Genomic DNA, 22,161 nt, shown 5'->3' with positions numbered 1-22,161 from the left:
GGCAGGGTGCTCAGGGGCTCCAACAACAGTCAGCGCCAAAGGGCCTCAGCGGGTCTCCTTTCCAAGGAGGTGGTCCCGCGCCTGGGGCCCCGCACGGGCTGGGCCTCCTGGACTCCTGGACTCAGCCAGGCCTCCTGGACTGAGAAGTCTTATCCTTGGCCAAAGGTGGGTGAGCCGGCCGCCTGCCTCTAGATTGCACTGCCTGCCTCCTGCCTGGGTCGTGTCTCCCCTCTGAAGCTGGAGCTAGCAGCCAATTCTGTTACCTTTCAACTTTAAGGCATCTTCTACATAGTTTTATCTAAGCAAAAAAGCAATAAAAATTGAGGTAATTCTGTAGTTGTTCACACGGGTAGGCGGCCACATCCACGTGAGACAGCCTTGAGCTCACTCTCTCGCCCCTGTGCATGGGGCCATGTGCACACGATGAGAAAGGCCATTGGAGCAAATGGACAGAGAATGGAAGTGGCGGTGTGTCCTGGTCCCACCGCAGGGACACATTCCCTGCCTCCTCCGCTTGACCTGAACCCCCAAGAGGGGCCGGGCATGGGGGCCAAGGGTTGTGTGAGCTGGACACAAAGGCCACAGGAAGCAGGCCACGGTCACACGAGTCGGGAGGATACACTGGGCACAGGGTCAGCAGCAGCAGCAACAGCAGAGGAGGCTGGGGAGCCCCTGGCACCCTCACTGCTGGACACGGGCCGGGCGCCAGGCTGGTGACGCACAGCTGCACGCCCGAGACCCCTCTGGGCTCCCTCGCTGGGAGGCGGCGTTTGAAAGGGGGCCGGTGGGCGCCCCCTCAACTTCCAACCTGCAGCTCCAGCCTGGAGGGCTGCGGCCCCGTGAGGCGGTCACAGAGTGGTCACATTCACACTTGGGCCTCTGGCCCCTCCAGCACCACGACAGATCTTTGCCCCTTTAAAAGCCGTCACCACCAGATCCTGGCACCCCCACAAGAGGCCGTGCCTCTGCAGGACTGGCCCTCCCGGCCAGGCGGCTCCAAGGAGACAGCCGAGCACAGACGCCCGGAGAAACAGATTCCACCAGCAGAGCTCAGGAAGAGTCAGGGGAGCTTTCCATAGACAGAGAGGAGGGGCGCCCACGGCAAGCTCCACAAGGCGCAGGGCATGCACTGGAGGGCAGAGACAGAGTTATAAACGGGCCGGTTACTTGACGAGGTCTCCTGGGCTGGCGCGTCGGGGTCCGGTCGGGATAGCCACTGCACCACGTAGCTCTTCTTGGAGGGGTCAGAGGTGTTTCCTAGAGGGAAAAGACAGGCACCTGAGGCCGCCGGGGTACCGGGTCTGGGCCTCCAACCCACCCACCCCAGGCAGGAGGGCTCCGCGGACTCTGGTGTCCCAGGGGCAGACGGGCCCCAGTCAGCCTCTAGGCCCAACTCCTGCCCCTCCTACACCAAGCATCTTGGGCCTCAGCCACACAGGGTCGCTCCCCACACAGGCCCCACCAACACCGCCTGATCCTGAGAAGTGCCAGGAACAAGAGATCCTGGCTCTACGCTCCTCTAAGCTGGGGCAGACACACCCAGGGCTCCCTGGTCTGTAGCAGGGACTCCTGACTGGGTCTATGTCATGAACTGTCGTGGGGACCAAGAGAGGTGATGTGTGTCCAGCCCTCGGCTAGGCACCCGTGCGGTCAGTGTTCTGGCTGCTCTCCTCTCAGGGCATTAAGCGCCCTCTGCACTCACACAGGTAACCCTACGCACATGGGCACCCTTACTCACACGGGGACCCTTACTCACACAGGTACCCCTACTCACACAGATACCTCCTACTCACATAGATAACCCCAACTCACACAGGTAACCCTACTCACACAGATACCCCCTACTCATATGAGTACCCCCTTCTCACACAGGTACCCCTTACTCACACAGGTACCCCCTGCTCAGACAGGAGTGGACTGAGCCCTGATGTGTAGTCACCATGAATCTGGTTTCTCTCCCAGACCAAAAGGGAGTGCCAGGAAGGCAGGGGTGGGCTGAGTCCAGGCCCTCCTTCAGTAGGGCCTGGCCTGGAGGTGAGCATGGCAAATGCCAGCTACTTTCATTTCCTGCCGGGGAAAGGTCCCAGACCAGGCCTCGGTGGCCTTGGCTTCTCCCTCAGGTTCACAGATGCTCTATTTGGCCTCTAGTTGTGGGAAGAGCTGCATTTGCCTGGGCTACCCCCTCCCCAGACCTGCTGCATGCAGAGGGCTTACGGGGACAGGGGCCAAGCCTGCAGATCCTTGCCGTCTCAGGCCGCTCCTCCCGGCAGACCCCGAAGCTGTCGTCCGCAGTTCGGCAGAGCACCGGCCGTTCCTGGGTGCCATTTCCACAGGTTACCGAGCACTGCAGACAGAGAGTACCAGTCAGGGCCCACCTCCCACACCAGGCTTGGTCTGCAAGGGCTCCCCAAGAGGGTGACCCCACAACACTTGGGAGGTGGAGAGGGAAGAGGGGAGAGTGTGAGCTAGAGGTCTGCCCGGCCTTGCCCTCGCCTCTGGAAGCTGCCTCAGGCTCTTGGGCTCTGAAGTGAGCTGGAGAGAACAAATATGCAGGGCCAAGGAGAGCCCGGCACTTCCCTTCTCCGTCTAGAGGGACCGAGGCCCGCAGAAACGGCTATGCGCTGGGGACCACCGGGAAACCTCTGCCTGTGTGCAGGTGTTGGCAGAGGGCCTTCCCCCTTCCAGACACAGAGCTCTGTACCACCAGCACCCGCACCGCCCCCTCCAGTCTCTGGCCCAGGAAAGCTCTGCCCGAGGGCAGGAGGCATTGGCAGAGGACGCTCCCTCCCTGTGGACACAGAGCTCTGTACCACCAGCACCCACACTGCCCCCTCCAGTCTCTGGCCCCCTTGGCGTCACTGCACTGGGAGGGGCTAGAAGAGGCTGTCATGCCCAGACTCCTGGCTCTGCTCACAGCTCAGCCCAGCCGAGCCAAAGGATGATTCTCAAGTCCTTACCTCATGTGTGAGAAAGGCCTGACTCAGCAGACTGGGTTGCTTGAACTTACCCAGTTCCAAGAAAGGCCTGTTTTCAGGACTGGCCTGATCAACTTCTGGGAACCAAGTTCATAGAACGGTCTGTCTGGTAAGAGCATACCTGTGTGCCTGAGGTCCTGAATCTGGCTGCACCAACGTGTTTGGTTGGTTTACACCAAGAATATGATTTGTGGTGAGCATCTGCTTTCCTTCTGGGGTCCGGGGCTTCAGCAATGGATGTCACTCATGCAGGCGCCCTATGCTTCCATGCATGATCCCCAGTGAAAGCCGTGGACCCTGGGTGCTTGTGCCTGGTTTCCTCCAGATTCCACCCAAGTGCTTTTTCCCTTTGCTGATTCTACTCTGTACGTGAACCATGAACTCCCAGAGCTAAAGTTGGATTTAGAAAAGGCAGAGGAACCAGAGATCAAATTACTAATATCTGTTGGATCATAGAAAAAGAAAGAGAGTTCCAGAAAAACATCTACTACCGTTTCATCGACCATACTAAAGCCTTTGACTATGTGGATCACAACAATCTGTGGAAAATTCTTAAAGAGATGGGAATACCAGGCCATCTCACCTGCCTCCTGAGGAACCTGTATGCCGGTCAAGAAGCAAGAGTTAGAACCAGACATGGAACAAGAGACTGGTTCCTAACTGGGAAAGGAGTATGTCAAGGCTGTATATTGTCACTCTGCTTATTTAATTTATATGCAGAGTACATCATGTGAAATGCCAGGCTAGATAATGCAAAAGCTGAACCAGATTGTCAGGAGAAACATCAATAACCTCAGATATGCAGATGACACCACCCTAATGGCAGAAAGCGAAGACGAACTTAAGAGCCTCTTGATGAAGTGAAAGAAGAGAGTGAAAAAGCTGGCTTAAAACTCAACACTCCAAAAATGAAGATCATGGCATCTGGTCCCACCACTTCTTGGCAAATAGACAGGGAAGCAATGGAAACAGTGACAGACTTTATTTTCTTGGACTCCAAAATCATTGCAGATGGTGACTGCAACCATGAAATGAAAAGATGCTTGCTCCTTGGAAGAAAAGCTACGACCAACCTAGACATTGTATTAAAAAGAAGAGACATTACTTTGCCGACAAAGGTCCTTCTAGTTAAAGCTATGGCTTTTCCAGTAGTCATGTACAGGTGTGAGAGTTGGATTATAAAGAAAGCTGAGCACCAAAGAATTGATGCTTTTGAACTGTGTTGCTGGAGAAGACTCTGGAGAGTCCCCTGGACTTCAAGGAGATCGAACCAGTCAATCCTAAAGGAAATCAACCCTGAATGTTCGTTAGAAGGACTAATACTGAAGCTCCAATAATTTGGCCACCTGAGGCAAAGAGCCTACTCATTAGAAAAGACCTTGATGCTCGGAAAGATTGAAGGCAGGCGGAGAAGGGGACAATAGAGGACAAGATGGTTGGATGGCATCACTGACTCAATAGACATGAGTTTGAGCAAGCTCCAGGAGCTGGTGATGGACAAGGAAGCCTGGCGTGCTGTGGTCTGTGGGGTTGCAAAGAGTCGGACACAACTAAGCGACTGAACAACAAAACTTTCATTGTAATAAAGCATAACCACGACTATAGCAACTTCCGTGGGGATCTTTGAGCCGAAAGCTGGTCTTGGCAACCCCTGACCCACCAGGCGTGTGAGCCGGATGTCAGTGCTCACATCAGCTCAGCCTTGCCCCCAGAACTCTCTTCCAGCCCCTGAGACTATCCTCACTATTTTTTTCAGCCAGATCTAAGCCCTCCTTTGCTCATGTCTCCTCTTGCAAGTCTGGTTGGCCTTTTAGCCACACTTCTGCCCCCAGAGACAAAAGCCCAGCCCTCCTTTTGTATCTTGGAGCCCAGGCTGCCCCTAGTCTTCTGGAGGTCCAGTCCCCCATAGCACATGGGAGCCTCTGCCCTGCAGAGTAAAGATACACATTCCTCTGAGTTTCACACAGAACACTAGCCAGGGAAGCATGGGTGCCCTGAGACCCACAGGATGCGGCCTAGGGCAAGAACAGCATCCAGGCCAAGGTGGATCACCCTGGCCCCTTCAGTCCCACCCAAGCCTGGTTTCGGGGCTGAGGACGTGGGGCCGGGGAGCTGCTCACCTGGGACCAGGACCCGGCACGCCACCGTCCGGGGCACAGCTCGCGGTTGCAGGCCCGGCGGCCCTCGGGTCGCGCGTCATTGCAGTGCTTCGTGTGCACAGAGCGCGTGGTGTTGTTGTGCAGTGGCTGCACACAGCGCACAGAGCGAGCCTGCATGCCTGTCCGCCCACAGCTCCGACTGCACGGCTCCCACTCGCCCGTGACCCACCTGCCAGGGCACACAGCGCACGGTCAGCCCCCGGAGAAGCCCCGGCGGGCGGGGGCAAGGCAGCCTGTTCCTCCAGGCGCATCTTCCCTGCGTCCGGAAGGCGCCCTGAGGCCAGCTGCACCCCTGCCTGAGGTCCTGCAGACCACAAACCCCAAGCGTGCCCACTGCTGGGAGACCCTGGTTCAAGGGGAGCCTTTGTCCTTTCTTAGCCTCCTGACTCTGACCTCACCAACCTTTCTGGGCAGCAGCATGGATGCCCTCAGCGCCTGTCCTCAAAGGGCCCCCACCTGCCGATTTACCCACCATCTTCCCTGCTTGGGGCCCTGCAAAAGGAACCTGGGCCCAGGAATGCAGCCCCATCAAATTCCGGGTCTGGAGGGTCAAGGCTGCAGCCCCTGGGATGAGCTGTGAGGGAAACATCTACCACCAGGCCAGAAGCAAGCCCGACACCCTCGGAGCCTGTTTCCCCATCTGAGCATTAGAACTTGTCATTTCTAGCATCCCAGGTGGCCCTAATGGTTAAGAACCTGCCTGCCAGTGCAGGAGATGCAGGTTCAATCCCTGGGTTGGGAAGATCCCCTGGAGAAGGAAATGGCAACGCACTCCAGTATTCTTGCCTGGAAAATTCCATGGACAGAGGAACTTGGTGGGCTACAGCCCATGGGGTCACAAAGATGCACATTACTGTTTCCTTCTAGCAAGTCTGAAGGAGGAGGCCACTGCACAGGCTGAAACACCTTAGACTCCATAGAACATGTTGAGTGAGAAAGACTCAAACGTCTCAGGGCCTGTGGGGCCCAGAGACACCCAGAAACCAGATCCTGCGCCACCCCCCACAGGAGCCCCAGGACACTTCCCCCTCCTCTAGCGGGGCTGGGGGCCAGAGAGCCCCGGCACTCACACGGGCTGGGAGCACTCCTGTGGGTTGCAGGTCCGGCGGATGGCCTTGGGCTTTGAGACGGAGTCGCAGAAGCCTCGGTGCACCATCTTGTGGTCCAGCCTCCGGCGGCAGCCATACTTGGTGAATTGGGACCCTGGAGATGAAAGCTTGAGGGGGCTCAATGGGACAGTATGGGCCCTCCAGCAGGTGTGGAGGGGCGGCTCCTCAGGCCACTTCAGCCCTGCTCTCCCTGTCCTGCTAATGGGGCGCGGGTGGGGCAGGTTTGGACAAGTCCAGCCTGGTGCCCGCCCAGCACCCCAGGCCAAGGAGGGTGCCAGGCCAGGGAGAGCAGCCTCCTGGGTGGCTTCCTGGGGCAGGAGGGAAGGTTCTAGTCCCTCTCCCAGCATTTAGTCATTTACTATACCTTGGACTAACATGCACTGAGAACCTCACTAAACATGGAACACAGCCTGCAAGGCTCCTTCAGCCAGTCTAGTGTAGCAGTTCTCAGCTGGTGGAGATTTTGTCCCTGGGGACATCTGGCAATGTCTGGGACACTTAGTTGTCACAACTGGAAAGGAGATGCCACCAGCATTGAACAGGGAGAGGCTGGGGATGCCACTCAGCATTCTACAATCATGGGACAATCCCCATAACAGACAACTATAGAGCCCAAAATGCCAGCTGGGGTAAGTCTCAAAATCTCAGCCTAGTGCGTTAGACATGAGAGAATATGACTGGGCAGCCCGATCTAGACTGGGCGTCTGGGGGTGCCCCAGGAAATACAGGATACCAGTGCTCTGGTTTCATGGAAAGCAGTGAAGGAGGCTCCCCAGGGAGGAGATGGCCTGTGCAAAGGCCCTGAGGCAGCAGCACGGCATGTCCAGAAAAGCAGCTAAGGCCAGCATGGACAGGGCCAAGTAAGCAAGGGTTGCAGTGCCAGTGGCAGAGGGAGATATCAGAGTTGCTTGGACCTTGGAGGCCATGAGGAGAATTTTGTTTTTTATCAAGAGCGGAAGGATCTGCTGGTAACCATGACACCAGGAAAGGCTATGGTCTAATCTGCCCCTTTAATAGGTTACAGTGGGGGACAGTCGGGCAGTGAGGGTGCCGCCAGGACTGGGGAGATGGCAAGAGCAGATGAGAAATGCAGGAGGGAGGCTCAACAGGACGCGCTGATAAAATCAGGGCTGGGCAGCTCCGGGGACGGCTGGGGTGCCACCCACTCAGGCAGCAGCTCTGGGAGAACTCCCTGTCTCGTCTTGGTAAGGGGCCCTGCGTGGTCCTGCGTCTGAAGGTGGTCTGTCCTGCCCACCTGCTCCTGCAGACTGAGTGTCTCCTCCTGCTTCTCATCTCCTCCAGCCCCCCAAGGAGCGGGGAATACACTGGACAGATCAGAACTTCCTATCTGTTATGTCGCACCCAAGTTTGAGGCCCAAGGCAGGTGGGACCTCCCTGCACCCAGCCCTGCGCCAGAAAGGGAAGGCCTTTCTGAATGAACTTAAGAGGGACCTGCAGAGGAGGCCTCTCCACTGGTCTCCAGCTCGGCCCAAGTCTTTCCTGTGACCTGCCTCACGATGTCACAGTGATCTATCCAAGCACCCTCACAGTGACCTCCCGTCAGGCCAGACCTCCTTCCCATGATGATGCGGGTGGGTGCTGGTGTCATGCAAGCCCACACATGCCCCCTTGCTGCCTTTGGCCAGCGGCCCTGAACACCTCCCTTCCTGTCCACCCTCTGCCACCTCCCTGGTGGGGCTAGGCCCTTGTTACCTGGGCTAAGGTCACTGACTTGGTGGCACAACCCTCACTCCAGGCAGTCAGCAGAGACCATGGGCTGAAGGAAGCTCCTCACCCAGGAGACCCTTCCTGCTCAACCCCACCTCCTCTGGGGCCCCAGCTCTGAGAAGGCCCCTCACCTCCACCGCAGGGCTTGGAGCAGGGAGACCACTTCTTCAGGGCCCACTCGTAGCCCACAGAGTCATCCTCCAGGACATTGTTGTCGTCCACATTGAGCGAGTCCTCATGGATCATGTACTTGTAGGTCAGCGAGATGCGGGCGTCCCCTTCCGGGATGACCTGCCCCGGAGACAGGGGTGAATATGCCTGACCCCTCCACCCTCCCTCAGAGACCCGGTTAGGAAGGTCAGCCCAAGGAATATGCCTGGCCAAGTCTCATTATTCCAGGTAGTCAGGTTCTAGAAAGTCCCAGCAAACACGGAACCTATCAGTATTGAACCAGTGCTCACAGGAGAACACAGGGTCTGGTCATGACATTTTCATCAACAGCCCATGCATAAGCATATTCTATGTGTATTTCTGTTTAGACACCTTAATCAGTACACACTGTTGATTCTTTAAAACTGAACTCACAGCCAGCACCCAGGTACTTGTGCCTGGACAAAGCTCAGTAACACATGCATTCTTGTCTCTCCACGGGGCAAACCCACAGCCTCCCACACAGAGGGACAGCAGACACTTCACAACCACAACTGGGGACATTTTAAACAGTGAGATTATCCTCCGAAAGCATAAAAATGCAAAGAACATGGCAGTAAACAGAGTGTGAAAAGACGCTTGTTTACAGCAGGAGCTGAAATAAGAAGCAGAACCATGCCTGGCTCGGCTCCGCTGGGAGCAGGCAGGTCAGGCGCCCACACTTTGCCTGCTCCGCCAAGAGCACAGGCAGGCCTTGCTCTACGGCGCTTTGGTTTACTGTGCTTCACAGATGTTATGTCTTAACAACTCAAAGGTTGATGGCCGACCCACATGCGGCAAGTCTATTGGCGCCATCTGTCAACAGCATTTGGTCACTCTGGGTCTGTCTGGGTCACGTTTTGGTAATTCCCACAATCTTTCTAATTTTTTCATTATTGTTGGACAAGTTAATGGCAGTAGTCTTGTTAAGGCTTCAAAAGCTACTGACTAAACAGAGACCCTAAAAGGAGTTACATGCCAAGCTGCTGACTAGCAGAAATGGCAAACGATCTTAGGAGCCAGCAGATAAGGGAGGGGGTAAGTCACAAGAAAGGGAGTCAGTCACGAAGCTTCCTGGGCCTTGGGACTCTGCCCATTCCCAGGGATCTGCTGACATTCTGAGACTTACGAATAGACATACAAGGCTTTAACATAATAGCCAGAACTGCATCTCTGCACAGAAGGTACTCGCGGCTTGAAATAAAAGCAGGACTGCTTTGAACAGAGTTTTGAAATCTCAACAGTGGGAGAAGGGATGGGGGCATGAGGGGGACAGACTCCCCAGAACCTCTCAACTGGGGGTCCAGACTGCTGTTCTTGGGGCTGCCCAGTATCACCTGAACATGGATGTATACATTTGTTTCTTGCTGTCCTATGTACTGGGAACTCCAGATTAGACCTGGATGGTTCCCAATTTAGTGAGATATAGCATACATATACATATATATACACACATATTATATTATTATATATAATACATAATATACATTATATAATTATAAATTATTATATATTATATAATTATATATTATTGTATTATAATTATATATTTTATATATTGTATATTATATATTATATATCATTAAATTAAATATAATATTTAGTATATAATAATATATATATGCATATATTATATATAATATATTATGTAATTATACATGTAATATATAGCTATATATTATATATGTTTACATATTTATAAATATATATATATTTATAAAATTTATATATTTATAAAATATTGTATATTTATATATTTTGTATTATATGTATAATTTTATATATTAATATTAATATAATCAATTGATATTAATAAATAATATTAATAATTATTTGAAATTTATAGTATTATTGTATAAATATAAATTTATACATTTATAAAATATTTTGTTATATATTTTATATTATATATTATATCTTTATATATTTATAAAATATTTTATATTTATATATTTTATATATGAATAAGTATTATAATATATAATAATAAATACAGTACATATAATATATAATATATATAATAACATTATATATTATATAATAATTATAATTATTATAAATATAATTACATATATTGTATATAGTATATATAATATAATATATATTATATAATTTATATATTATATTTATACAAATATAATTATATATACTTATTATATATTATGTTATATATATAATATAATATATAATATAATAACATATTATATATAGTAATATATAATAATACAATATAATATATCTATAATATTATATCTAATGTAACATATTATATATAATATATATAATCTAATATATATAATATATATATTTCTTGTGGCAACGTATGTATACTAACTTCTTGCTATATCACTTGTCCTCGTACGTAACTCACTACTAATGTAATAAACTTCCTTATTTCTTGCTTACTAAATGTGCTGTGTGTTTGCTGCTCAGTCGTGTCCGACTCCTTGTGACCCCATGGACTGTGGCCCACCAGGCTCCTCTGTCCATGGGATTATCCGGCAAGAATACCAGAGTGGGCTGCCATGCCCTCCTGCAGGGGATCTTCCCAACCCAGGAATTGAACCCAGGTCTCCTGCATTGCATGTGGCTTCTCTACCGTCTGAATCACCAGGGAAGCCCAAGAATCTGGAGTGGGTAGCCTATCCCTTCTCCAGGGGATCTTCCAGACCCAGGAATCACACTGGGATCTCCTCCATTGCAGGCAGATTCTTTATAGTCTGAACCACCAGGGAAGCCTAGGGTGGTTATTTTGCCAGTGAATCCTCTGAACCTGAAACCAAAAGTAAGTCTCAGCAGGACATAACTCTTTCAGCAGAACAATTATTATCACTTTTATTATGGTGATCTCTGACCAAGTGGTCTTTGATGTTACTACTGTAGCTGACTTTTTGCTTTTTATTTTTAATTGAGGTATGTGCATTGTGTTTTAGACCCAAGGCTATCACACATTTCACAGACTACAGGACAGTGTAACATAACTCCTATGCACTGGGAAACAAACACATTCGCATGACTTGCATCACTGACATTCACTTTACTGTGGTCGCCTGGAACCAAACCTACCTATTTCTCCTGAGGGACGCCTGTACCAGTTTTGAGATTAGAAATGCTTTCGGCAGGTGAATTTACCAACACAGGAACAGCCGGTTCTGAGGCCCGGCTGTATGTGCACTGACAGAGGCGCTTCTGGGGATGAACGGGCACGTGGGCGCGTGAGCAGAGCACAGTGCTCGTGAGCACCCCACCCCTCGCTGCACACCCTCTTGCGGGGCGCTGGCCCCAACGCGGTGTGCTCACCTTGACACCTGAGCCTTATTTGCAGTGTTTCAATTATTTTTTTACTCATAAAATATATAGCATATGCAATTGAAATTAATTTTTCAAAAGTGAATTAGGAAATCAAACCCCCTCTGTGTGCCCATCACCAGGAACAGCCTGTGGTCCTGGACTCAGGGGACCCGGGTCCAGTCCTGCTCAGAGACAAAGTCTTAGTGTGCCCAGGGTCTAGCAGTCCAATTTCCTGGAGCCCCCCATCGGTCACCCCCAGGGAGTTTCAGGGTTTGAATGCAGTAGCAGACAAGAATAAGCATGATGAGAGGCGGCCGTGAATGTCGCCCAGAGTTCTTTGTGGAGGGGGAAGCCTAAATGCTTACAGGGCATTTTGTCTCTAGGCACCCAGGGACACAGGGCCCAAAGCCAGGCCGGTGGGTCCATGTGTGCGCCTCACTCTGACACAGAGATGGAGATCCTCAGCTCAAAGGTCAGGCCGGAGGGGCCGTGCAGAATCTGGCCCGAAGGATGCAGGGAGGCGCAGGGCTCCCAGGCACCGCCCCACCCATTCCCCAGCAGCCACGTGCCCCACCTGCCTCACGCTGCAAGAGGCGGCAGGCCTGGCCCCTGTCTGACTTACCAGCACAGTGATGGTGCCGTGGAGGGGGCCCATGGTCTGCAGCGTCTCCCGGCCGTCCTCATTCCGGTACTCCCACTCCACACCCATGGCAATGAAGGTCTTGGAGTTGGGATCCACGTCATTCTCTTCATTTAAGATGAACTTGCCTGTCTCCAGGTTTTTGACAGCTGAATGATAAAAGACAGAATGACGGAAGACAGCCATGACCACCGGGGGGGCAGGTCAGCAGGGTTCACTAGTTTGAACAGGTTGGGGGAGTTGGGGGAGCAGAGCCCCTAGTCTTCCAAGTGCCCTCCTCCAGGGGCCCATCAGTCCCGCTGACAGCCCAAGCCACCTTGGCAGCCTGCCTTGTCCTTTGTCTCTGCACTGGACCTGGGTTTCCCTCCAACCCCCACTTCTGCCGGGTCTGGGGCTCTTTCCTGGATCTGCCTCTCAGGCCCTGGGGGAGAGGCTCCATGGTAGGGACTTAGCAGCCACCAGGGCCACGTCCCTGCAGTCTACTTGGAGCACTCGGGGGGCTCTCAGAGCCACTGCCCTTCCTGTCCCAGCTCCCTGGGCGAGGGGTACCTGCTGGACACCAGGGCTTCCTGCCCTGGGGTGAGCATACGTCCCATACATCCGCCCACCCTGTTGATAACTATGGCTCAGCTTGGTGCCCCACCGGTTTCCTACATCCCAAAGAGGCCTGACCTGACTCGGGGACCACCCAGGCCACTATGCATCCACAAAGAATGTCGAGGAGATGAGAATCCGCTGGTCACAAAGCCCCACACTTGCCAGAGTGTGGAAAGTGGCTACTGGGGGGCTGCTGGAAGATTTTAGCAGGGAGGCCACAGACTGGGCACAAAAATCACGGGATAACAGTGAGGAAAATGTTCCCTGCACAAGTTTCCTAGACTCCCTTGAGAGCTGTGGTAAGTGCCAGGAGGTCCCCAGCTGGTCATTAACCCTCCCTCCTCCTTTGTAGGGATGGCACTGGGCAGGAAACAATGTTTAGGTAGAAGTGTCTTTTTTCTAAGGGGTTGACTTTTATATTTGCCTTCTACTTAAAACAAGTAGTACTGGCTATCCATTTTGGGATAGCAACATAAAAGTCTAAAAACAAGGAAGAAAGAAATACTTGTTTTTTAAAAAGAGTGGTGTTTGCTCACATCAGCGGGGGTGCTAGATGCCTGCAGCCAGGGATCCCCTGACCCAGTTTGGCCTCCAGGGCACTGGGAAGAAGATGGGGCCCAACCTAGAAAGGACTTGTGTGGGGTCCCCTCACTGACCCCCAGCATCACTTACTACTTCAGCCCTGCAGTAGGGGGGTGTGGATGAGGGAACCCCTGTGAGAGGTTCCAGGCAGCCTGCAGCACAGCACCACAGCGGCTGCCATGTGAGAAGGGGCACCCCAAGTTGTTAGAACATCCAATTCTCAAGAGATGCCCGGAATCTCTATTCCAAAAGAATCACTTGAATTTAAAATGAAACTAAATGAAAATATGCAAATACACCCATCTCCCAGCTGGCCTCGGCATCCACTGCTTATGGACCTTGCTGCCTTCCAGTGAGCAGAGGGCTTCCCCTTCAACCTTGAGGTGGGAGGGGTGCATGCCTTAGACACACGTCCCTCCAAAACTGCTGCGAGGGAAGCCCTCTGATCCCAACCCTGGCCTCTCCATTGGGAAAGTACTAAAGGAGAGATCCACCCATCAGCTGGGCCAAGCCAGTGACAGAGGAGACAGGGGTGCAGCCCACGCCTCCCATTCAGGCCCCCGATCCCCAGAAGAGTCAGGCTGTGGAGCCATTGCACTGTCTGGGCTCCGGCACTCACCCAGGTGATGGCTGGTGGTATCTGCTTCCTGGATTAGCAGATGTCTGGCTCCTGCCGGGATCTCAAACATCTTGATGTAACCTTGGTTGAGATGCAGGGAGACAAAGCCAAATGAGAAGGAGAGGCTGTCAAAGGCGGACAATGCGAGGAGGGCCTTGCCCTCAATGGTGCCCAGTGTTTGATGGGCTCTGCCCACTGAGAGAGGGGCCCACGGGAAAGCTAGTGTATCCCAAACAGCAACAGCCCTCCGGCTCATTTTCAAATCCAGGCGCTTCTTCAACCTCTTCCATTGAAAGCTCGGTGGGTGTCCTCATGAGTAGCCCCGGAGTCATGCCCCACATGGAGCTAAGATGCCACAACCAGGAGAGAGGCCTTCAGCAAACTGCTCGGTCTCCCTGGACCTCAGCAGCTTAATCCCTGCTCACATGGGACTGTGCAGAGGGCCAGCTGGCAGCAGCCCAGCACCAGCTCTGAGTGGAGTCTGGCAGGTTTGCTCCAGGCCCGTCTTCCAAAAGAGCTGAACCAAAGTGCCCGCGTGCATGCATGGGCGCTCGGTCACTCAGTCATGTCCAACTCTGTGTGACCCCATGGACTATACAGCCCACCAGGCTCCTCTGTCCCTGGGGCTTCTCCAGGCCAGAACACTGGAGTGGGCTGCCAGGCCCTTCTCCAGGGGATCTTCCTGACCCAGGGATGGAACACTCATCTCCTGGTCTTCTGCACTGGCAGGTAGCTTCTTTACCAGTGAGGACCTGGGAAGCCCACCAAAGTGGCTTCTCCCCATTTCAGTCAGAGGCAGAGCAGTCAGCTACCGCAGGCCCACCCAGAGCCCCAAAGTCAGGTGGAGGGACCACTCTGGAAGGAGGTTCATCCAGAGGGCTGTTTTCCCAGAGTGCATCTTGGCCAGGGACCCCAAGTTCCCCAGCCCCAAATTTCCTGTGGCCCTGTTGGGACAGGCCTATGTTTCCCTAGGCCACAGGCTGCACTGGCTAGCTCATCAAAGGTCCCGTTCACAGGCGACTGGGGGCGGCAGTGGTGGGACAGAGAGCAAGGGAGGCCAGTGGTGGCCAGAAAGCCTTGGAGAGCTCGGGAGGGAGCCCTCAAACAAAGACATTTAAGGCTCACCTTGTGCACCCCACACCCTGGCATTCTCCCTGTCCCCACCCAGCCTGGGGCCTGACACAGTGACCCCTAAGATCGCCTCTCCACCTCACCCTCCCAGACTTAGCGCCCCTCTTCCGGGGGTCAGGCGCTATAGACACGCAGGCCAGGGCCTCTGGGCAGGGGGAGGGAGGGGTGCACTCACCAAGCTTCTTGGGTGAGCGCGTGAATGTGCCCTTGACCACCTTGCAGTGGGAGTTGTCCCCTCCGCACACACCACACTTGTCCTCCTGCTTGCTGGAGCCGATCACCCCGTCACAGCCCACCTTCTGCAGAGGGGTGGGGGAAATGCGGTGCCCGCTGAGACCCTGCTCCCCACTGGGCCCTGGCGCCTGCTCCCTCTGCAGCCCAGGTATGGGCAGTCCCTGACGCAGAGGAAGGAGAGCGGGCTTTGGAGCAAGAAAGACCCTGTGTGCCCACTGCAGGGAGAGCGTAAGTTGGCCCAGACGGCGTGTGCCCCACATTTTGTAAATAATGACTATGTAACAGTTGAGCGCATTTGTCGCCCTGCGCATTGACCGCAAGTTACTTGCGCTGTAGGGATATGTGAGCTCCACCTAAAAAGCGGTGGCGTTACTGCTGCCTCACGGCTGTATCCCTTGGATCAGCCACGAGAGGAGAGAATACACCGTGAATACTGCTACAGTTGCTGCGTCAGCCAGGAGAGAATAAATGCGTCTGCAGTCCAGCGGCTCCTCGAGTCTCCTTCCAGCCTCTTAGCTCGCGCCTTGCCTACCCTGGTTTCAGCGAACAGTGCAGACAGGGTGAACAGCAAGACAAGTGGCGTCACGAGTGGGATCGGCAAGACACCCACCCAAGGACCCGCCTTCTCCCCGCTCACTCGTCCACTCCTGTGGACACAGTGACCTGCAGAGGGCTCCGCACAGCCTACTGTGAAAGCTGCTCAGTCGTGTCCAACTCTTTGCGACCCCATGGACTACACAGCCCATGGAACTCTCCAGGCCACAACACTGGAGTGGGTAACCCTTCCCTTCTCCAGGGCATCTTCCCAACCCAGGAATAGAACCCAGATCTCCCATACTGCAGGCGGATTCTTTACCGGCTGAGCCACCAGGGAAGCCCAAGACTACTGGAGTGGGCAGCCTATCCCTTCTCCAGCGGATCTTCCCGACCCAGGAATCGAACTGGGGTCTCCTGCATTGCAGATGGATTCTTTACCAGCTGAGCTACCAGGGCTTAGTCCCGAGGCTGCCCCGGCACAGCACACTGGTGTCCTCATGAACGTAAATCAGACATGGCCTCTGCCCTTCTCCCGGGCGTCCACGCAGCGGCCCTCCAGAGCTCCCACCCAAAGCTTAGGCCTGCAGGTCCCTCCCTCACATTGCTCCTAGGAATGGTGACCTCTTCAGTCTGTCTTGGGGTGTGTGGGCAGGACACAAGAGCTGGTAGGAATACTTCTGCCTTCATTCTCTCAATGAATCCTCTCAACACTGTCCATTCTAGTATTAAAAGTGGTTCCACACAGAGCAGGGATGTTTCCTTGCCCGAGGCCACCTGGTGGAGGCAGTAACAAATCCCAGTCCTTTTACTTGCTGTAGCCCTGCGACAGTACACCACTCCCAGGGCCGCAGAGCTCTGTGGGGAGCAGACCCGGGCTCTGAGCACACTGCCTGAGGCCACGTTCACACCCAAGACCGCACTCAGCAGGGAAGACAGCCTCTCCTCCTGGCTGCTCTGCTCCCTGCCTGCTCTAGAGTGCACGGTAGCAGGTTTCCCTCTTTGCCCTGGCTGTCAGGAAGCCCAGAGCCAGTTCACCCCTCAAGACCCTCCTATGAGACTGCTTCCTTCTCCTTTGCTCTTTGATTTCTGACTTTTTTCTTACAAAGACCTTTGAGGGCTGGGTCTCTAGACTATGAAGGGGCTACAGAGCCAGTTTCTGGCAATGCAGTCTTAGAGAATTTTTCAAACTGGCCAACCCCAAGCTGTTTATTCTGCCTGCCTCCCCTTTCCCACTATGGAAACCCCAGTAAAAGCTTCGGCCCAGACGTTCCCCCACTCCTTCTGCCTCCTCACTGGACCTGGTGCACAGCGCAGCATGCTCTTCCTTCAGGAAATGAAAGCAGTAAGCTCTTCCTTAGTGACAGTTGACATCTCTGTGTCATCATTCAGCCACCTCCCTTAATTAAAATCCCACGAGTATGGAGGAGACATCGCTGTCTTTGTTTTCAAGTATTAATACTTGGGTGTTTGGAGTATGAGCAGACTGCATGGCTTGCCCTCCCTGCTGGTTACAATCCTACTGAAACACGAGTGGAGAGAATCCCTGAGCTCTCCCCCCACAACGCCACACCCCACTTCTCTGTTCTTCCAGCCTCTTCCACCTCCTCCAGGGGACCTGCGCACGCTCTCTGCCAGAGATATCCTGAGGATGCTCATTTCTCGGGAAGGTGAGCCTCTTTGACACTACAGTCTGTCACATTTATACAAGCTACAGAGGCTCCCTGCTATTTCTAGAAAAGGGGGCAGGTCTGGGAACCAACATCTGCTGAGAGCCTGCCCTGATCTAGGTGCGGTTTGCAGTACTTTGCATGCTTAACCTCAGCGAATCTTCCCGAAGCCCCAGAAAGCTGAGGCCCTAAGACGTCACTGCCCCTGCTTCTGGGGCACTCACCCTGCAGTCCCCACGCACGCAGAGGCTGAAGGCGTCCTTGTAGGAACAGCGCGTCCCGTCATGCACCATGCGCTTCATGGATACCACCTCCCCGGTCTCCTTGGACTCACAGTAGAGGTGACAGCGCTCCTTGGCTGGAAGAGAAGCAGGGGGTGTTGGCTGGCTGGCTGCACCACTCACTTTCTTGTAGTTTCCTTCCTAAGTTTGCTAAAGGGAAGCCCCTCGCAAAGAGAAACTCCCACCCAGGAGGGTCTCCTTATGATTCACCCCTGGGCCAGGGGAGAAAGGGAAAGAGGGGTAGTGACGGCAACCCTCTTCATGACCCTGTTCTTCGGGACTTGGCTTCCCCCAGCTGAGCCAGCCTGTTGTGGGTGCAGCCAGGTCTCATATCACTGGGGTCCTACCTAGAGAACCCCATACTCAGGGGAAGGGCAGCTGGCTGTTTGCCAGGTCTCTGCTTGAAGACCTTTCCCAGTCCACCTCTGTAACCCCAAATAAAACTCCCCTTGCTTCAGTCTCGGGAACCAGGCACCTTCTCTTCTCAGAAGTCACTGAGACACCTCATCATTATTTGGTTTTTGGCCAGACCACAGTCCGCCTCTGCGGGTGGGGTGGGGTGGGGGGTCCTGTCTGCTCTGGAACCTTCTCCTGGCATGCACATGTGGAGCTGCAACAGGTGCTCAGCTGAGGTAACAGATACAGCGGAGACCCCGCCTCCCTCCTCTGCTCCATGCCTGGAAGGACAGAAACTGCGTGGGATCCAATTGAAATACAAACACTCTCACGCCTGAAGCTACCAGACTTTTCAGTTCCAGCAGCCAACAAATGCTTTTTGGTGCTTAAACCAGTTCACGTCACTTGGAACTGAGAGTTCTCACCAAAAGACGAGAGGTCAAGGGTAACCTGATTCCTTGGACAGCTCTGGCCTGTCCCTGCCCTACGGCTGAGAGGGGCTAGTGGTGCAATGCCAGCCTTGTCCACCAGAGGGCAACTGCAGGCGCCTGGGGCCAGCTGGAGCTTGCCCTGTCTGCTGCATCCTTGGCCAGGCTGTTCCCTGGCTTTTCGGGAACTGCAGTGCTGCCATGAGCCCCCAGCCCAGGCTGGGCTCTGCTGGCAGGCCCATGCAGAATCGGTGGCCCAGTGAGCCCTGGCCCCCCACCGAGTGCCCCCTCCCCCCAGGGCTCACCATCCCGGTGCTCGTGGGGCAGCCAGTGGTGTTGAGCGTCACCATGCTCGAAGTATAGGTCCCACTGCCGGCACTGCTCCTCACGGAAGTCGGCCAGCGCATCAGGGCAGTCCTGGGAGTTGCAGAGCTGGAAGTCGTAGGCAAGGCCCGAGCAGGTGCGGCCCCCATTGGCTGGGCTGGAGGAGAAAGCAGAGAGGCCTTCCAACGGGGTGCCGCCAGGAAGAGGCCAGCACTTAGAGAGCCACCTGTGGGATTTGCAGGGATCCCTGAGCCTTGGGGGTGAGGGGGCAGCTCTGCTGAGTGAAGGAACCCAGCCCTGCCCTGTCCCAGAGCTTTGGCGCGTCAGTACAGGAGAGGCTGGTAATCCTCCTGGGGGCCCCAAGGGAAGGGAGCACCTACTCAGCCCCTGTGCACCCCCGGCCCCACCCCGGCTCCTGTAGCTGTGGCTGTGAACCAGCAGTGATCTGTAAGAGGGTGTGTAGGGTCTGCCACGCCTCTGGCCATAAGCCCCAGGGTGGAGGAGCTGGGTGAGCCTCCCTGACATCCTCCCGACCTGGCCCTCACACACAGTGAGAACTCAGAGTAATCCTGAAGGAGTGGAATCCTGCTACAGGTGTTCTCAACAAGCGTCAGGCACATCTCCAGGTTGCCTCCACCTCAGGAAAACGTGGGCTGTGCCTCTGTAATTTCTTTACTTTGCTGAGAACCCCACCAGTCCACAAAGCACCAACCCCACAGGAAAGGTGCTGGCTGATGGCCAGCAAGTGCCCCTGGAAGTCCAGGTGCTGGAGCGTGGCAGGCCAGCACCTCGGGAGGAGCGGGGGGCTTCAGTGTTGCCAGGTGTGACAGAGCCAAGCAGAACCCGAGGCCCCACCTGAGTCTTGGGCAAAAGTCATGCTCTGCTGTGATGAGGGACGTGCAGCATACAGCACTGAAGAGCGGACGATGGAAGGGGCTGGCTTCCACGAGGCTCCTCGCTCAGTGCCACGTTCTTGGGGGAAGTCAGTGGAAATAATGATCGCAGAGATTTGTGGAGTAAGAACCAAGAGGCTCAGTGTTTGAATGGGACCATGAAAGAAAGGGTGACTTTGAGATTTACATCATGGCCACTGATGGGACGACAGACAAATGACAACAACGCGGGCATTCCCAGGCAAGGGTACAGGCCTGGGTGTGTAGGTATGGGAAGCCCAGGGCATCGGGCAGCAAGAAACGGGGGAAGGGGCCAGGCTAGGCAGGGGACAGACATACTAAAACAGAAATCTGGGATAATCCCCAAAGAAAGCATGAATGGGAGAATACAGGGGAGGCCCAGCAGGAAGAGAAACTGGAGGGCTTGAGCTCATGCTGCAAGCTGCCGTTCTGCAATCACAAGAGTGGCAGGGCAAAGAACACAGAGGAAACTCAACCCAGGGAGCAGGGGCCCAGCGGGGAGCCTCAGAAGTCTCGATACTGGCCCCAGACGTCATCTCCAGGAGGACACATGGAAGCGGAGGCCCATGGGGTGCCCTGGTGTGCGGGGGTCTCCGGCTCTGCAGGGCTCTGGGGGCTGGGTGCTGACGCAGGCCAGGCTGGCACAGGCAAGCCATGATCAGAGCTCCGTGTGCACATCTGTGCTGTCTGATGGTCACTGATGTGCAGGGAATGGGGGCGCTGTCCAGGGCTGGGCAGGCCCGACAGTGTTTGTGAACAGACAGGCTGGCAGGTAGTTCTGGCAGTTTTGTTTATGTTACTACTGCCCTTCAACCCTTGCTGCCTAAGAAAGCTGGACCAGCCAGAGGGGGAAAAATCCCTCAAGTGCACATATGGGGAGGGACAGAAGACAGAGTAACCTGCAACCTGCATGATCTCCCCTAGGGCCAGACCTGGGGGTGAGTCCCCTGAACCCCAAGAGCCCACATCAGGCAGGGGCCAGGAGGAGTCAGGGCCCGGTGAGGGGAGAGGGGGTGGTCAGGCCAGACCTGCCCCTCTGACTGTGCATCCTGGACCGGAACCTGAGAGTCCTTGCCCAGCACCCTGTAGCCTCTGAGTTTCTAACTTCCTGTCTTGTCAGTCTAAGTCCGTGAGGCTCACGTACTAGCCCCAGGGTGCTTGAGAGGAGCCCGCGGAGCTCTGAGGATAGCACAGGGGCTGGGGCCTGCTTGGGAGGCAGGACAGGGAGCATGGGTGGAGGTGGGAGCCTGGTGGGCCTTCGGGCACCTCTCCAGGCTTTCTCCTTTTGGGCAGCTGGGCGTGGGTGGCATGCCGCTTGACCCTGCCTCTGGCCTGATTGCAACCATTTGCTCTCCTGCTCAGGCTCTCAGCCTCCCAGGGCCTGAGAGAGCCCTTCTCTTTACCCCCATTGCCTCATCTCTGTTCCACCTTCTATCTTGATGCCGTCAACCAGGAAGAGCAGAGCAGGTTGGGGTCTAGAGTAGGATGCAGGCCAGGAGGAAGGAGATCAGGTTTCCGAGTCTCCAGGGCTGGCTCTGCCCCCAGCAGGCTGTGAGCCTTCCCCTTCCTAAGTCTCGGTCCCTCCCAGAGAGGATTAGAGGGGCCAGAGTTGCCTGCCCTCACACCCTCTCCTGAACTGACATCTGCAGGAGCCTTGCGGGATAGGGTAGGCTAGCAAGGGCCCGTGGGGACCACAGCTGCCCCCCAGGAAGACTGGGAAACATCGGGGCAAACTCACTGTGGGTTGTCGCACTGACGGGTCCTGAACTTCACACCTGTGCCGCAGGTACGCGAGCAGGAGCCGAAGGGGCTCCAGGCACCCCAGTTGCCATCTCGTTTGAGAATGTCAGGCGTCAGCCAGACGCAGTGTCCTTTAAAGCAGTGCTGAAAGACAGAAGGTCACATGCCCCCCACTCTTCAGCCTGCAGTGTCCATGATGATTGCCCGGCCCTGGAGGTACAAGAGAGAAGGCCCTACTGACCCCCGGAAGCTCAGAATCTCTCTGGGAGGTGCAGTAAGGTGTTGGCCTGCCCAGATTCCCATCACCAGCCCCCTGGCCTCCGGCCATCCTCAGTCCTCGTTCAGCCTGCTCTGTCCCCTCAGCCAGAGTGCACTCCACACATGTCTGCAGGATGAAGCCCCCAGGCCAGCGTGCCCACACAGGGCCATTTATAAAGATGCAAGCGGCACATCAAGCCAGTGACTCTAGAGACATACAAGGTCTACTGTTTAAGTTAAAAAAGCAATTTAAATGAAGTACGGAAATGAAGGACAGGTGATATGCTGACATGGTAAGAATTTATAAATATAGGAAGCAGAACACCGGAGCACAGGAAACTCAACTTGAACCTGATCCCACT

The 22,161-nt window shown here is 54.4% G+C and overlaps 1 protein-coding gene across 1 annotated transcript in view; it reads right to left on the bottom strand.

Moving 5' to 3' along the window:
• ADAMTS2 (ADAM metallopeptidase with thrombospondin type 1 motif 2) overlaps positions 1-22,161 on the bottom strand; it is a 249,940-nt gene that overhangs the window by 5,207 nt on the left and 222,572 nt on the right. The window contains exons 11-21 of the mRNA XM_043467036.1: positions 21,540-21,685; positions 18,869-19,044; positions 17,683-17,816; positions 15,196-15,319; positions 13,890-13,970; positions 12,074-12,240; positions 8,103-8,262; positions 6,205-6,337; positions 5,096-5,303; positions 2,215-2,344; positions 1,168-1,257 (exon numbers count right to left, since the gene is read on the bottom strand). Of these exons, the coding sequence (XP_043322971.1) occupies positions 1,168-1,257; positions 2,215-2,344; positions 5,096-5,303; positions 6,205-6,337; positions 8,103-8,262; positions 12,074-12,240; positions 13,890-13,970; positions 15,196-15,319; positions 17,683-17,816; positions 18,869-19,044; positions 21,540-21,685 (1,549 nt within the window). The remainder of the gene's footprint in view (positions 1-1,167; positions 1,258-2,214; positions 2,345-5,095; positions 5,304-6,204; positions 6,338-8,102; positions 8,263-12,073; positions 12,241-13,889; positions 13,971-15,195; positions 15,320-17,682; positions 17,817-18,868; positions 19,045-21,539; positions 21,686-22,161) is intronic.

The sequence above is a fragment of the Cervus canadensis genome, chromosome 4, assembly GCF_019320065.1.
Source record: "Cervus canadensis isolate Bull #8, Minnesota chromosome 4, ASM1932006v1, whole genome shotgun sequence".
Taxonomy (NCBI): Eukaryota; Metazoa; Chordata; class Mammalia; order Artiodactyla; family Cervidae; genus Cervus; species Cervus canadensis.
This window is presented reverse-complemented; position numbering and strand designations above follow the sequence as displayed.